The sequence below is a fragment of the Leptidea sinapis genome, chromosome 21, assembly GCF_905404315.1.
Source record: "Leptidea sinapis chromosome 21, ilLepSina1.1, whole genome shotgun sequence".
In the NCBI taxonomy this organism is placed as follows: domain Eukaryota; kingdom Metazoa; phylum Arthropoda; class Insecta; order Lepidoptera; family Pieridae; genus Leptidea; species Leptidea sinapis.
Genome location: NC_066285.1, coordinates 11970695 through 11987599, shown reverse-complemented (window position 1 = coordinate 11987599; position 16905 = coordinate 11970695). Strand labels below are relative to the sequence as shown.

The window sequence follows — 16905 nt, the reverse complement described above, 5'->3', positions numbered from 1 at the left end:
GTAATTGATACGATACCCATTACAATGCAGTGCCGCTCAGGATTCTTAAAAAACCCAAAAATTCTGAGCGTCATTACAATTGCAGTCGTCACCTTGAGACATAAGATGTTGTCTCATTTGCCCAGTAATTTCACTAGCTACGGCGCCCTTTAGACCGAAACATAGTAATGTTTACACATTACTGCTTCACTGCAGAAATAGGCGCCGTTGTGGTACCCATAATCTAGCCGGCTTCCTGTGCAAAGGAACCTACCACTTGCTCAATTAGAGCATCGTTATCATTTACTAAGGAAATTAAGATTTATTAACAATTTCTTCTTTTGTCAACAGGATTGCTGGTTCAGGCATGTCGAGCGGCATGGGAGGTGGTACTCTCGGTGGTCACTGCCAGCTTGCCAACCAGCCTCTGGTGATGCCCGTGTTCCCTCTGCGAGCCAGCCAGCCGAGCCCTGTGCCCGTGTACTCTCCCTCCCGGTTCCACATAGACAAACGCTGCCAGCACAGATGTACGTGGAAGTGTATGGCCATAGCCATGATATGTCTCTGCGTGATCCTGGCCGCAATGCTCGCCTATTTTATAGGTAAGTGATCTATAATCAAAATATGTCAGCAAATACTAGTTAAAGAAGATAAAACTTTGGGATTTCTTGAACTGTGTGAGGAGTGTTATGGCAGACAAAGATATTTTATTTGTCAACTAATATCGAACAAATATATTAAATTCGATCGGATTATGTTAAGATTTCAGGAGTTTTATTCTTTTGTTAAGCAAGAAGTTAGCCAGAAGAAACAGATAACGTTATGCATTTACTTAAAACTGATACAATAACATACAATATAACAATTCTGAATATCTAAGTGTACCAGGAATAGTGGTAGCATTTCCACGTTGAAAAGCTAGGCTGATCCGTTGACCCAAAGAACTGGCAGCTCGTTCAGCCTTCCTTCCAGGGTTTACAGTAGCGATACTAAAATAATATTAAAAACATATTATTTTAAGGATTTTTACATTCCTATATTCCCCATAAAATAGTTATAAACATAAAGTCGTAGTTATTTATTTAATATCTTATTCAGTATCTGTAATTATTTCACAATTTCTAAATGCCATTTATTTCCAAATCGGTGCTAGATATAGACAATAACTGAAAGTATTCAGGAATGATTCTATAATATAATAAACTTGTCTTTGACTTTGTTGTTTTCGGGCTTACAGCCAGCTATTATAAGTTTTGAACAATTATAAGCGCTATATTATATATATCGCTCTGTAATGAAATATTCATTTTAGACACATCAAAGTGATTAAGAGCTGAAATGAAAATTTGGAATTCTTCATTGACTTTATTACTCACAATTAATCCAATAAGGTTGACATAGAAAAACCTCAGTCTCCTAACATTTAAATTAAAATTGTGTACTTTAATCTCATTTTTTAATTCAATTTGATCGTGAAACCTAAAATATTTGATATTAAACAATATAATCCCTACTTATAATTTAAATGTGAATGTAAATTTGTTTGTTACGCTTTCACGCCTAAGCCACTGAGACGATTTTGATGAAATTTAGTACAGTGATGGAACTACAGGTACAGGTACAGGTACTTGGAAAAGGACATAGACTACCTTTTATGCGAATAAGAGGTTTGGAGGGGTTGATATAGGGGTGGAAGTTTGTCATTATCAATGACGACACCATAAAACTTTGTACGTAGACACTTGATAAGAAATAAATATTAAAAAAAAAGGTTTATAAAAATGTACTAACTACAGCAGTTTGTACGTGTTTAAAGTAAAAATATGAGTATTACAAGCGAACCAAGTCGCGAGTAAAAGCTAGTAATTATATACAATATATTGTAAAATAGTTAACTAAAAATAATGTTACATAATTGGGCTTAATGTTTCTAGTTAGGCATTAAATTGACCTTATGAGCGGAGCTCTTAATGTATGATTAATGGTCTCCGAAACAAAATGCATAAATAATAATATAAAAAATATATCATTGTTTAGTTAATCACAGCGGGTCGTCCGTCTCTTCGTTAAGCTTGTATTTTTATTTACTCGTTTGGAATGTAGATTAGATTGTTTCCAATATAAACATTTCCCAATGCATTAGCGCCCTGATGGTTTATTTATCGTTGGAGGATTATACGTGACTTCATTTCATTTCTATTTTATCCTTGCCGTAAATTTTTAATCATGTCCAGTTCCTTTAATGCAATTATAACCACATCTTTCTGATTTGTCCCTGAGTATTGCTCGCAGCGATATATTAACTGAACTAGGGACAGCTCTAATGTTTTCTGATTGGAAATCCAAAACGAAACTTTTATCTTGATTAAATTTCGTTGGAAATATTTCTCCGTGCTGAGATTAACGTAACATACAATATTGGGACCTCATTTCGAAGTTATTTTAAAAATAAATTGAAGAAACAGTTAAATTAACAGCTTTTTAGGTATCCGAACAAGTTTAACTGATGACAAGACACAATTCTTAAGTAATCAATGGCATTCGTCATTTCATCTGAATATAAAACCAATCACCAAAGATAATTCAAGATATCTTCGGGATGCAAATGAATTGATCAAATATTCATGTTGCAATGGAAATAGACTTTTGTTTAGATTTTAAAACGGTATTAGAGAGGATCATAAAAACAAAACAAACGTCAGAAGAAATATAAATGATGGGTTGAACGTAAGGCAACGCGGTGCGTGCCTCGGGCAGCGCTCCTGTGTTCGCGTTATAAATTATCTTACACTTCTGCGTCTCATATAATTTTACTACGAATATATCAGCCAGGCGCAATCACTGCTTACTCATCTTACTCAGAATAAATTAAATATTGTATATGTCATTTTTATCATGAACGATCTTGTACAATTTGACGGGCTTAAGGTGATTATAGCCAGATACCTTGAGACAATTCATGGGTGATTTATGACTGCCTAGTAGAAATTTTAAACACGAATAGTAAGACTTTTATATTAGTTATGTATAAATCATATTTATTTTTTATGATTCCATACAGCAAACAAAATGTAAAGAGCATAATATAAAAAAAAAACAGAATAGTTACACCAATTAAAAGGAATACTAATAATAGTTTAATAGTACTTCTGTGACAAATTTTTGTAGTTTAAGACATAAACGAAAATTACTGTATAAAAATTAAGAAAAACTTATAATGTGAAACCCACGAAATGCTGGCGAATCCTCGATAAAATATTGTCACCAGGGTCGTGTCGGGGTATGCTACTACTCCATGAGCCATTTTGTGTAGTTGTAGTATAGAAATATATATATGTATATATGGAAAACGTCATGAAGCTACATCATCGTCTATTAGATCACTGTTACTTTTTATCTGCATTCACATTTTGTTGGGACGTAGACCTAACAAATCTTTCAACATACAGAAATATAATTTTCACCGCACGAAATGAGAGCTAATAAATTTTAATTTGTCTCTGAACTCATCTCGACTACCTGTTACAGAACGTGTGGAAGAGCGCGAATGTTCATTCAGTTATTTTGGTTCGTCATTCAATCGAGCGCACACACTTTGTGATAAAACTCAACATCTAACCGCAGACATTTTTAAGAGGTCGCAAAAATAGCATCAAACAACTACCGCACACGTTTAGAGTGATAACTACCTTTGACCCAGATTCGAATGAAAAACATACCTTTACGTAACTTATTATAAAAGATAGAAGCGAGAAATAAATCTTTAACTGTTAAAGTTTTATATTGGAAATGAAATATATTGCTATCGAGCAACGCTGCCGATATTCATACAATATTTGTGCTGGTAGAAGAGGGCTATTTGCGCTATTCTTAACCTAGGTCCTAAATAATCATTAAGAGCAAAATATAAAAAATTAACATCTTGGCTGTTGTTTCAATTTAATTTAAATGGCACACAAGTGAATTTGCTAGAAACTGTGAAAGAATTGTTAAAATACGTTTGTGTGGTAATAGCATAAATGACTCTCTTAATGATAACACAGATTGGGAATGGAGTGACCGCTCTCAGGCTATAAAATAATATGTTTAATTGTACGATATTACTTTGTAACCATATTTTGTTATGAAAAAAAAGGCCGCTGAGTTTGTTGCGCCCGTTCTTCTCAGGCCTGAGGCATTCTTTTGGAATGGGTGGTAGTTTGTGATTTTATATTATATTTTGAATAAAAGTATTTGAATTTGAAAGTATAGATTAATTGATGTTTTATAAATGTATGTATAGGTTCATATATTATTTTAATACAAATTACATTTTTTATACATTTGCCCTATATAGGTATAGTGTGTAGTGTGTGTATTGCTATACCAATACGTAAGTACCTTATAGAGTCTAATCTTATATATAAAATTCTCGTGTCACAATGTTCGTTCCCGTACTCCTCCGAAACGGCTAGACCGATTCTCATGAAATTTTGTGAGCATATTGAGTAGGTCAATGAGAATCGGCCAACATCTATTTTTCATACCCCTAAATGTTAAGGGTGGTCCACACGAATTTTTTTTTTTTATTTTTTTGACATTTTTTTTAAATTTCTTTGATTATGAGTTAGCATTAAAAAATACATACAACTTCAAATTTTCACCCATCTACGATCAACAGTTACTTTTGTATCGCGATTTTAATATCGGCAATACAACGTTTGCTGGGTCAGCTAGTAACTATATAATAATGGTTTTTGAATGCTATAAATATATCAGGGAGCTAAACTTTATGTTTCATTGATGTTTCTTTTGTAATTTATATATCGTGTAGAAAAACAATATTTATATAATTAAGTACTAAAACATTTCTGTCAGTAACTTTATATAGGTGATTTATAAATTGGTTATACTAATGTCAAAAACTTACTACTGGCCGTGCCGTAAACTATCCGTGCACTTGACAGGGCGTAAACACATCCAATATCTTGGTAGCCAGTATTTGGACATAAATTAAGGACAATATAAAACAAATTCTAATTATGAAAAATGTCCAATTTACATATTGCTTTAATTTCCGATTTGTTTCAAAGGATATTAATAATATCATAAGATATAGTAGGCGTATTAGTTCTGTTATTATTTATATTACATTTCAATACGTTTACATAAACAAACATGATACGAAGAAGAATATTATATTATAAATTTTATTTACTCTCATAACTTTTTATAGCATATTCCGCATTTATGAGTCTTTCTTTTTGTCTTGTTCGAACAAATGAAATGAAATTTTCTTCTTCTGTTAGTTAACTTACATTTTCCTTATTAAACATATGCATATTATTAAAAGATAATATGATGAGATTATATTATCAAAAAGGATTAAGAACTGGTTTTTAAGATAGGAATATTTTAACTAATTTTATGAACGATGCGGGACTCGAACCCACGATTCCTGGCGTTCCGTGCCAGTGCTCTGCCAACTGAGCCAACCGTTCGAGTGACGTATCGTCATTAAATCTTGTATGCTCTGTTCAACTCTCAGATTGTGGCTTCATCTACAGGATCTACTTTACAGTAATTGATAAGCTGCTCAACCCCAATATTTGAAAATTAGGAAATTGACTTGAGATGTCGCTCTTGTAAAATCTAAACAATTTTTTGTGTTTTTAAAGTGATAACCGTCACTTCTAGGATTAAGACACAAATAAAATTTGAAAACAAAATTCTAGAAATACATTCATCGTTTGTTCATGGGAATGAAAACACGTCTCAATCAAAAGAAGTAACAAGTGAATTACGTTTTAATAGTAACTGATTAGCAATGTTTGTATTAATATTCTGCAAGAGTTGGATCGATATTGTTGCTTAATAAGGAAACGAAATCCCATATTTCTTTTAATTAAATAGGTACGTATTATCTACATTTCTCTGAGAGGCGATTTGTAACTAGGCAATATATCTCATAGCCAATGGTTATCGTATCGGATCTCACTTCGTTTAGATACCCATTAAATTATAGGAACAGTAGATAAGCGTAAGAACGAACCTCGCATACTGATATGGCGGCAACGACACTTAAAAACGGTACAGGTATTTCTAATTGAATGACTTATACGCCCTCATAGACTAAATCACAACATTTAGATTTCCAGTAGATATGCCACTATCTTGAGAGATATCAATATAGTTAAGAGAAGAAATAACGCAGACACATCTCACAACTATTCATTATTTATAACAAAATAACAGTTTCACGTAAATTTTGAACGTTGTGCTACTAAATATTGTGTTGTTCATTTAAAGATAGAAAGTATTCACGTAAAAGTAATAAGGTTTCATCAAAGTTTTGCTGAATAATTACCTGTTATAGTTACAACTTTGCCGCGGCTCGGGTAACGGAAGACTATAAAACTTCTGTCATTAAAGATAATTATGTTACAGTATGAAAATTTACAAGAACAAAGTTTTAATCAATTTGAAACTACAATCTATTAAAATTGTTCTCGTGGCTCAATTGACATCGATAAATCTTGGACTGGCGTTCCAATAATGATTCAGAAACACAATGAAATATTTGTTGAACATGTAGCTCCGGCTGAACAGTCAATAAAATTCTGTTTTGTATTTAAATCTGGCATTAATCCTGGCTGATGGTAGTTTTGCCGGTTTAATGAAAAAATGTGGACCATCTGTTGCACCCTTCAGTAAGTATAGGCGTGCTGAATGGGGCAAAAATGTAGTATCAACTTTATAATGTAATTGAATTTTTGTGAACCCCAAATGTTTTATTGAAGCACTCAGTAACTGTAGCTAAACTTTAACGCTGTCGATAACAACAATAACACATGGCATTGTTCTCTCTAGCTTTTATTACTTGAAGCCTTTACTTGTTTGGTATGTGAGTACCTACTCACTCCATTTAACTAAAGTTATGTGAATACAAAGCATTATTGATAATATTAATAAAACCGTTTTATTCCGTACTAAAAAATAATTGGCATTTGAAAAACCAAGAATGTTAAGTTATAAGCTATAAAATGTCTGAACTAAGGTTCAACGTGCCGATTTCCACTCTTGTCTGTATTGGGTAACTCTTCTCCAGTTAGGACGTGCTGTCAATTTTATTTAATCTTCCTTGTGTGCTGTCTTCCTCATTTTCTTTTACCATCTCTTGAGTACTGTTCTGTAACCCGTTCCCCACTTTATCTCGGATCATGTGCCCTGCCCATATCCACTTCTATTGGTGGATTCGTGTGAATATGTCGGTAATTTTCCTTAGGTCTGTGTTTTTTACCGTATCCTGCAATTTGTAACCGGCAATACTCCTCTCCATTGATCTCTGTGTTTCGGTAACTTCTCAATGCTTTGGTTAGGGTCCAAACCACAAAGCAAAATTAAGTCATGATAAATTTAAACTTATGTAAGTAATTGTTATGTGTTAAAATGTCATTTATCTTGGTAAACGTGATTCCTTCAGAATAAATGGTGCACTGAGGAAATAAACTCTACCAATATTCTTTTTTGCACTATTTTAATGATATTACGGCAGTAGTACATTACGCAAGTGCTATAGACAATTATAATCTAGTCCCAGGCTGCATCGTTGCTTAGATTATCTGCAGTTCAGTAACAAGCCTAACTGCAGAGCAATTTTTCAGTAAAACTTTTAAACTCAGGTTTTATATAAATTTATCCAAGATATGAGCCGTCTATCTCTTTAATATTGAAACAAGAGTCAGAAATATATATATAAAATAAGACGCCGTTATAATTCGTGAACTTTACACAGCACGAGTGTATGATGGTGGATTATTTTTGATACACTAGAGGGAATTCAACGTTCGCGCTTCATAAGATGTGGAACAAACAAGATCGCGACCCTTTGCAAACTTATATCATATTTGGTTGAAAGGGACAGCTCTACTGCTTTGTGAGAGTGATAGAGTGAGAGAGCCATACTGGGTGCACGGCGTTAAGATTTATCACGTGAGTAATGCCGAGCGAGAACATCGCACGACGGCGCACGGCGTCCTGTATCCCGAGGGACTCTATCAAACGAGTTTTGCTCCCCCATTGCACGATGCAATCTATGCTGAATCGTATTACAATAAATTGTATTAACTCGAAAAATAGCGCAGATAGCAAACACCGTCCATCTGCAAACAATCGTCGTGATCTCTATAGACGTATTCAATGACATCTACCCTCCATTTCCTTGTCGTCTGTAGCAGAAATTTATAGTATTTACGAGGGATCATCGAAAAGTCGCGACATACCACATCGCAATAAATCATTTTTGTGGGCGGAAATTGCGTCATTTACGCTCGTTTGTACGTACTTTGGTATTCTTCACGATGCGGCTTTTATTTAGATTTGTAATTAATTGAAATTCATGAAACGTTTCTCTTATATTTCTATGTTTATTAAATTTAAATTGGGATTCGTGTATAAAAAATCAAGACTTATATTATCGTGAGCTGAACAAATAATTCGTGCTCAATAAACGGTTACACTGAAAACATCTAAAACATCAAAATTAGGCGCATCAAAAATCGTCTATTCTCGTATTTTAAAATTACTAACATAGTCATCCTCACAAGCTGGATGTGCGATCCTCTAGGAACTTTCTGCCACACACACGTTTCGACACGACACGCCACAAGTAAGGTTATCATCCTCACCATCTGGATATGTGGTGGTCCTCCACAGTGCGGTATTCAAGGAGCTTTTTTCCACGTACTACAAAGCTGTGGAATGAACTTCCTTGTGCGGTGTTTCCGGGACGATACGCCTTGGGTACCTTCAAAAAAAGCGCGTACACCTTCCTTAAAGGCCGGCAACGCTCCTGTGATTCCTCTGGTGTTGCAAGAGATTGTGGGCGGCGGTGATCACTTAACAACAGGTGACCCGTACGCTCGTTTGTCCTCCTATTCCATAAAAAACAAAAAGTGGTTCCAAGCTTCCGTGTTTATTCCCCCTCTTCCATAAAAATACTTATTAAATAGCGATATTTAAACTGCTATTTTTTTTAAACTCGAAATATCAATCAAATTTATTAAGCAACTATAAAACACTTATCTGAATACAGCAGCAAGATTCAAAAATCAATAGAACTCGCCGCCCATGAATATAAATTACCAATTCAACGATAGATTGTAGAGATGATAAGACTTATTGTCGTTGACTATCGCCCTCTGGCTAGTTAAAAGTAAATTGCCCAATTCGGGACGCAAGCGGCCAAATGGCGTTAACGCATCGTGATTCTTATCTAATGAATATATGGGATACACCGACACTTGTCAAAAGCTCAATGATAACGTAATTACCCTAATATTGTCAAATCTTTAATCACATAAATCATGATCAGAAAAATTCCTTTTATTATTTTTAAGTACAACTCACTTATCCGCTATAAGCTGCTACGATAAAGAATAGAAAAATATAAAAGTTATCTGGTATCAAGTCTAAATCGAAAACAATAAAAAAAGATTACTGAATTAAAAAACGTGCCCACGTTAATGCTTGAAGTGCTTAAGCTAAGTTGGGGGCATGACAAATTGTCCAATTAAAATGCGTAACACGGCATTCGATAGTACAGATAATAGAGTATGTAGAAGAAACGGTTTAGTGAAACAGAACCACCTACGTGCTCGATAATTCAGCTCTGGGTACCAAAACCAATCGTTCCGTCACAGTTCCACGAAATGCGCTGCGCCATGCCTCGGTTAATTAAAACTCGACGGGACATCACGACACTTACCCTACTCATGCATACAGTTCTCAAACGTCACATTCTCAAAAGACATCGTATTGTATCTGATTTCGTAATCAGCGCCGTACCAGTCTTTACAAATATGATGTAACACAAATCAATTACTGTGATGGGCAATGTATCACTCTCTTAGATACAGAGACAAGAATTAACATTTGTGTTTTGTTTGTTGCAGCACTATCGTCAATTAAAACTAATATAGACAATTCTAATTGTATACTGGTACAAGATGTCAAAGCAGTTACGCATTCCCATGGGATTAGGGATACATTGTCAACTTCATCGCCATCTGATGGTAAGATTTTAAGTTTAAAATTTGCTTATTAAGTGCTATTGTGTGTTTAACAATCATTTATGCTTTTAGAATCAATATCCACCTCATCTTTAGGAGGCTGGTCAACGACTGCTGAAGCAGCAATAGAATCGGCTGTGATACCTCAACAAGCACAACAAGCAGCTCCACCTCCTTGGTCTCCAGCATTAGAGTTAAGAGAATTTAACCAACTACACAGTGCCATTATACCTGCCTTTCAATTCTGGAGCTCCGAATTTAGAAACAAGCAACCAGCATTTGTTAGTCTTAACTTCACAGTGCCATGGGGAGCTAACTTTGCCGTTTATGGCAGAAGAAATGTTGCCCCAAGCGTGACCCAATACGACTTTGTGGAATTTATTAGAGGTGGTCGAGTAGATCATAGACTTAGAAGAAAAAGGAGCACATTGTCGCGAGACATAACTGACCACAATTTCAACGACTGGGAATCATTATTTGCCTCACCAAAGTCAACATGGAATCACACTTTAAGTAAAAGATCTACCGATATGAGAGTGAACGTCAGTATATTGCAATATTTAGATACAGGAAGATGGTTCATATCCGTGTACAATGATGAACTGCAGCCTCATAATGTTGAAATGATGGTATCCGAAGCAGAAGGAGTGACAAACTCTTGTCCCGATGACTGTTCCGGTCACGGATCTTGTTATCTGGGAAAATGTGATTGTATGGATGGTTTTGAGGGTCACGATTGTTCCAAGAGTGAGTATTGATATATATTTATTTAAAAAATGTTCTTTCAGAATATAAACCACAGATTGACATAAAACCTTTTCTTATTTTAGGCGTATGCCCTGTTTTGTGTTCTGCGCATGGAGCTTACGCGGGCGGAATTTGTCATTGCTCGGAAGGTTGGAAAGGAGCTGAATGTGATGTGCCCGCTCATGACTGTGAGCCAGCCGATTGTTCAGGCCGAGGACAATGTATTGCGGGACAATGTCATTGTAAGCCTGGTTGGAAAGGGGAAAAATGTGATGAAGGTTCATATGATTTTGTATTGTACTTTTGAAAAAATTTCCCCACCTAAATCTTATAATAAATAGTAACGACTTATAAACATATTTGCAGTCTTTTTTGAATATTTAACTTTATTTTAGTTATGTTTACAGCTGTTATATTTGTAAAAGTAACTTCTGATACAGTAAACAATTTATATAATTAAATTATTTTGAAAGAGAGTGAAGAGGAGCAAATGAAGATATAGATATTATAGATAAAATTGAATCGTGACCCACCTTAATGTCATTTTCGTACAGTCATAATAATAAACAAGAAGTTCGAAATTCGCTTGAGACATTCCATCAATTGTCATACAATCTTTTTCATGCAAATATAAACCTATTTTTATGGTTTTAAAAGAATTCTCAGCAAAACGGGTCATGACTTAATTTTGTGGATGGTACATAGTTTAACATAGTTTAGCCCAAGAGGAAAAATATTGAGATGATGTCGCTTAAAAATGATGGATCGTCATATCAGATGAATATCAAATCATAAAGACTGCAGAAATTTAATGAGCTAATTTGGATGGAACTGTTGGGAATAGTCGAAATAACCGTATACATCAAATTGGGTTATATTAAAAATAATAGCCTATTTTGTAAACACGCGATTCTCTGTGGTACCTATTTTTATGGAAAAGGAGAACAAACGCGCGTACCTGTCAAATGATCACCGCCGCCCACATCTTGCAACACCAGAGGAATCACAGGAGTGTTGCCGGCCTTTAAGGAAGGTATACGCGCTTTTTTGAAGGTACCCGTGTCGTATCGTTCCGGAAACACCGCACAGGGAAGTTCATCGCACAGCTTTGTATTACGTGGAAGAAAGAATTGTACCAATTGTACCTAATTCCTTTGTTGTTGCTCTCTGCAGCTACATCTAATTATATCTATTAAGGTGAATTTGAAAGAAACTGTCATAACCATAATGTTAACACCAGGAACAGACATAAGCTTATAATGCCTACTACTCGATTAAGTCGAGTAAGTAAGTCTTTTTTGGGGCGATGTATATGCTTTAAAACAAGATCCCAGAAAATGTTCAAAGCAAAAGTAACGTTAAGTTACGCTATTCAATAGATTTGTTAAAAAACGTTTGTGTGGTAAAGGTTACAACAGAAATGACTTTCTTAATGATACCACATATTGAGAATGGAGCGACCGCCCTAAGGCTATTAAATAATAAGTTTAATAATTGTACAATTTTACTTTGTATACATATTTTTTTGATGAAAACAGAAAGCCCGCTGAGTTTGTTGCGCCTTTTCTTCTCAGGTCTGAGGAATTGGTCCATTTTGAATAAAAACATTTGAATTTGATTGATTTTATCCATTTGTAGAGGACTGCTTGGACCCCACATGCGGCGGCCATGGGTCGTGCGTGCGTGGACGCTGTGTGTGTCGCGCTGGTTGGCGTGGCGCCGCGTGCTCTGAACGTGACGCGCGGGTTCAGCGATGTCTGCCGGCCTGCTCGCAGCGAGGCGTGTACGATCTAGACGCGGGGAGATGCGTCTGTGATCCGCTTTACACTGGCGACGATTGTTCACAAGGTACAGCTTTACTAATATCATTGTAAATAATTTATTGAATTAGGTGTTATTTGTAGTGATGACCCTGCGAGATGAGTTTCCCTGCGTGATCAAATCAGAAATGAGGAGATCCGTAGGAGAACCAAAGTCACCGACATAGCCCAAATGATTGCGAAACTGAAGTGGCAGTGGGCAGGGCACATAGCTCGGCGGGCAGATGGCCGTTGGAGCAGTAAGGTCCTCGAAGCCACAAGGTGGAACCGACGATCTGGTCAAGACCGAAGTAAGTTAGATGAGATGAGAAGAGACCTTTGTCCAGCAGTGGACGTCTTCCGGCTGAAATGAAGAGGCGTTATTTTGCGGAAGTTATTCAAATGTGGTGAGCCTTCTTGAGTGTAAATTTAGCTAAGATTGTCTTCAATCAATTTGACACCTGTTCGCCTCTACACGAGGCATTCGCTTCTAGGCGAGGAGAGACATGTCTTGTGCCAGAATTTGGCGAGGCAACATATATTTGTTGTCGTTGCTAGCTTCTTGAAGGGCGTTAAGGATTTTTACTAGGGGATAAACTTGTTGGTTCGCATCATCAAACCGGCTGCGTAAAGTAAAGTATCATTGAATTCTCTCAACGATTTATTATTTTAGTAGGATAATTTCTTGACTTTGTTTTTTTTTTCTCAAAAATATGTTCAGTAATGATAAATTGGAACATCCTTTATTTCGGCCATTCTATCCCTCTATAATCCACTATCGTTTATTGACGGTACACTTAACGTAATCACCAACAGTCGTGTGCTCGCTGGAGTGCGGTCCCCACGGCGTGTGTGCGGAAGGCGTGTGTCGTTGTGATGACGGATGGACCGGAACTAGGTGCGACCAGCGACCCTGTGACACTCGCTGCCGGGAGCACGGACAGTGTAAGAACGGCACCTGTGTCTGTACTCAAGGATGGAATGGAAGACATTGCACGCTGCGTAAGTAATAATATATTTTATGTCAAGTAATAATTTGCGGAAATACATTCTATAATTCACGTGCGCCCCAAAGAGGATATAAATACTGCGTAATAAGAGGCGGGACTGCCTGAGTAAAAATTGAAATTTAGTTTAATATGAAACGTGCAGTCATTTGACATAAGTTGAAATTGTAGTAATTAAGGTATGGCGATTGGCTCCGAAGTATAATCCGGCTTAAGTTTGAAAGCGAAGAGTTGCGTAGAACGTAGTGCATTTCGGCTATCTCCGTTTTTTACAAGATTATAGCCGTCATCTGTCAATCTATCAATGCTCGTTTCATACAATCGAGTGAATCGCTTTTTTCTTAGAGAGTTTCACTAGGCTGGTGCGCCCGTTGGCCCGCCGGCCAAAGCACAGAGTAAGCTCTCATCAAGTCTTGCGACACCTTGGTTTTATCGACCTTCGGCTCGCAGGTTCCACCCGAGCGCTCTTTCAAACTGAGCCAATGGTCAAAGTAACGCATCGATCGTAAATATTGGTATGTCTTGTTCAATTCTCAGGTTGTTCAGGGGTGCGGGTTTGGGTACCGCATCGTTCATAAATTTTGATTACAAATTTAATTTGTATAATTAATCCCAGAAGTGAGTGAGTCACTTAAAAATAAGAAATTGAAAAAAGTAATAAAATGAAGATTTCTTTAAATATTCCTCGTGTGTAGTAATGCTTGTGAATTGTTATGTATAATAATTTTAATTAAAACACTTTTAGAGGATTAAAATAACTGTTTTTACATTAGATTAGATCTGCAGTCCCCCTGAAAATGAGGAAAGAGGAGAGAAAAAAAGGATCTGGAAAGGTCTTGAAACGTCGGGTTGACAAAAATAAAAATTTAACTTTTACGCAAAAAATACACGCGTTTTAATTCTTTAAAAGATCTTTATTTAACTGTGTAACACTTGCGTTAAAATCAAAGAAAATACTATATTGTATAATGCTTCTAACAAAACAGATAAATCACCTGGAAAACAGTTTATCTTCAATGACTATTGTAATGTTCAGCCGGCTGTCCCAATGGGTGTTCCCGTCACGGACAGTGTCTGCTCGAGGACGGCGTGTATCGATGCTCGTGCGCCGACGGCTGGGCCGGGACTGACTGTTCGATAGCCCTCGAGCTGTCGTGTAGCGACAATGAAGATAATGACGAAGGTATCGTATCAGTGACAACGGTCATTACCGGCATATAAAGTGGTACCAATGGTTTAATTCGACATATTCCGTTCTTATCAAAAAATATCAAACTGTTGCCTCATCAATATAAATTGATCTAAATGGAAAACAAGAAGTATTTAATTAAAATGTTGATGGTTTAAATTTAAGCACACTTAAGACTAAAGCCTGTTTTGCATTTTTTACCATAAAAGAAGTATACGAAATAAATGATTGATACCACTCACACCTGTAATAACTGACATCTGACAACGGAAATACAATTTTGAAGATGGCATGACTGACTGCTCGGATTCCGAGTGCTGCAGCCGCCCAGAATGTTCTGAGCACATCATGTGCTTGGCTTCCAACGATCCTGTGGAGGTACTGCTGCGGAAGCAACCACCTTCAGTGACCGCATCATTCTATCAACGCGTTAAGTTCCTCATTGAAGAGAACTCCGTACAAAGCTACGCCCACATGGATGAATATTCCGAAAGGTATGTTATCTTGAACGATAAAGAAACGATTCTTAATTGTAAAAATATCTAAAACAATTAATTTGAATAACTTAATCTTAGTAGGGTCGACAACGCACTTTACAATATATTGTAGATGTAGGATGAAATTTTAGTGTAAAATATATCCATACAAGTTAGTACCGATATCATATTAACATAAGTCTTTAGTAATAGCACCTAGACCATATCATCCCTTCCATTTTCCCTTACCTCTCCCTGGATTTGGTGTGGTTTATTTATTTATTATAAAAAAAAAAATATTAATTAATTTCTCATCTGGTGAAAGTTCTATGATTTTCCTTTATATTTTTTTATTTATTTCTTTGACATTAGTCCCAGCATGGATGAGTTTAAAAAAAATACGTTTTATTTTTATATTTTTGTTTTCACACCAGATCCGATGTGTTGTGTATTGTCTAATGTTTATCCTTTGTGTGTGTCTTACCTAACCTGTTTGTCTTAAAAATAAAAAAAGCGTACAATTGATAAGATTTACTTATTTATAATTAAAATTAACAGCGCTCCAATGCTTCTGAACAGTTTTGTTTGTCTTCCTGTTTAGATAATATTAACACAAGGAAGGCTCAATACAAAAGGCTCGAATTATGACAGAAACATTAAAGTTTAATTAACTCGCAGGATATTCGAATATCGACTTGCTAAATTTGTTAAACAAAAGATCGCAACGTGGTGGGTTTCTTTCATGATTGGAGCCAAATAGAAGTTCACTCAATGGAATTGGAAGAGTTGTTTCAAATACAAAAATAACAATAGTATACAGTCAAATCTCAAATAACATCGTACAAGACAAAACTGAGAATATAAAGTAGTAAACCCACCTCGCTTTATATGCAAAAGCGCCTCAAAAGTTTGTTTGCATTAAAACACAAACCGCTTCACTATTTTATTTGTGTTAAACAGTCTGGAAGGGTTATATTGCGTTCTGGCATTTGTTTCTTTACACATGAATTACGTAACACTTAACGGACATTCCTTTGCATCCAGCATGTATGATTACTTCGTGTTTCGATAGAAGTATTATCTTGGTGCAACCTTCGGTCAAACTAATGAGAGCTGTCACAGCTCGTGATACAGAATAGTGGTGGTGTTGTTCTAATGCAAACGGGCTTCTTTGAATACTTGTGACGAAATTAAATTGATTTAAATGAACAAGTGTTAAAACGCAAGGTAACCGGGGTAGACGAGCGCAGCGTCCGCCCGCCGGGGTGGGGTTGCACTGAGGGCTGTAGGTATTTGTGTAGTAATCTGTCCTGTCTTTCTGTGTCCCTGTGCCGCCGTGTGTCCGCCACTCCTAGCGAGTTCTGGAATTCCTTTACACCATGGTAAGTTTCAGTCAGCCCGCCCTCGCCCCTCAGTCAGTGTTCTATATCTGTTCACCTGTACCCTTTGTTGCTACTCCTGCATACTATATATTATATGTGTGATGCCAATGCCCGCCGCCTATTCGCTTACTGACAAGCGAAAGGCGAAACGCTTCTTATGTTTCGTTCACTCCTCTATGTTTTTGTTTTATTCTTTGTATGTGTATGTAACATCTGTATGTCTGTCTTGTATGTTGCGTGGCTGTGCCAAATCTCTTTTGTGACGTAAACCAACCGC

The 16905-nt window shown here is 36.2% G+C and overlaps 1 protein-coding gene across 4 annotated transcripts in view; it reads left to right on the top strand.

Moving 5' to 3' along the window:
* The window catches only part of LOC126970610 (teneurin-a), an 88023-nt gene that overhangs the window by 40482 nt on the left and 30636 nt on the right, over positions 1–16905 (top strand). For all 4 annotated transcript variants that reach the window (XM_050816627.1, XM_050816624.1, XM_050816626.1 and 1 more), the window contains 9 exons: positions 331–581; positions 9912–10031; positions 10101–10775; positions 10859–11053; positions 12414–12623; positions 13391–13576; positions 14618–14764; positions 15057–15264; positions 16602–16628. In XM_050816627.1, the coding sequence (XP_050672584.1) occupies positions 331–581; positions 9912–10031; positions 10101–10775; positions 10859–11053; positions 12414–12623; positions 13391–13576; positions 14618–14764; positions 15057–15264; positions 16602–16628 (2019 nt within the window). The remainder of the gene's footprint in view (positions 1–330; positions 582–9911; positions 10032–10100; positions 10776–10858; positions 11054–12413; positions 12624–13390; positions 13577–14617; positions 14765–15056; positions 15265–16601; positions 16629–16905) is intronic.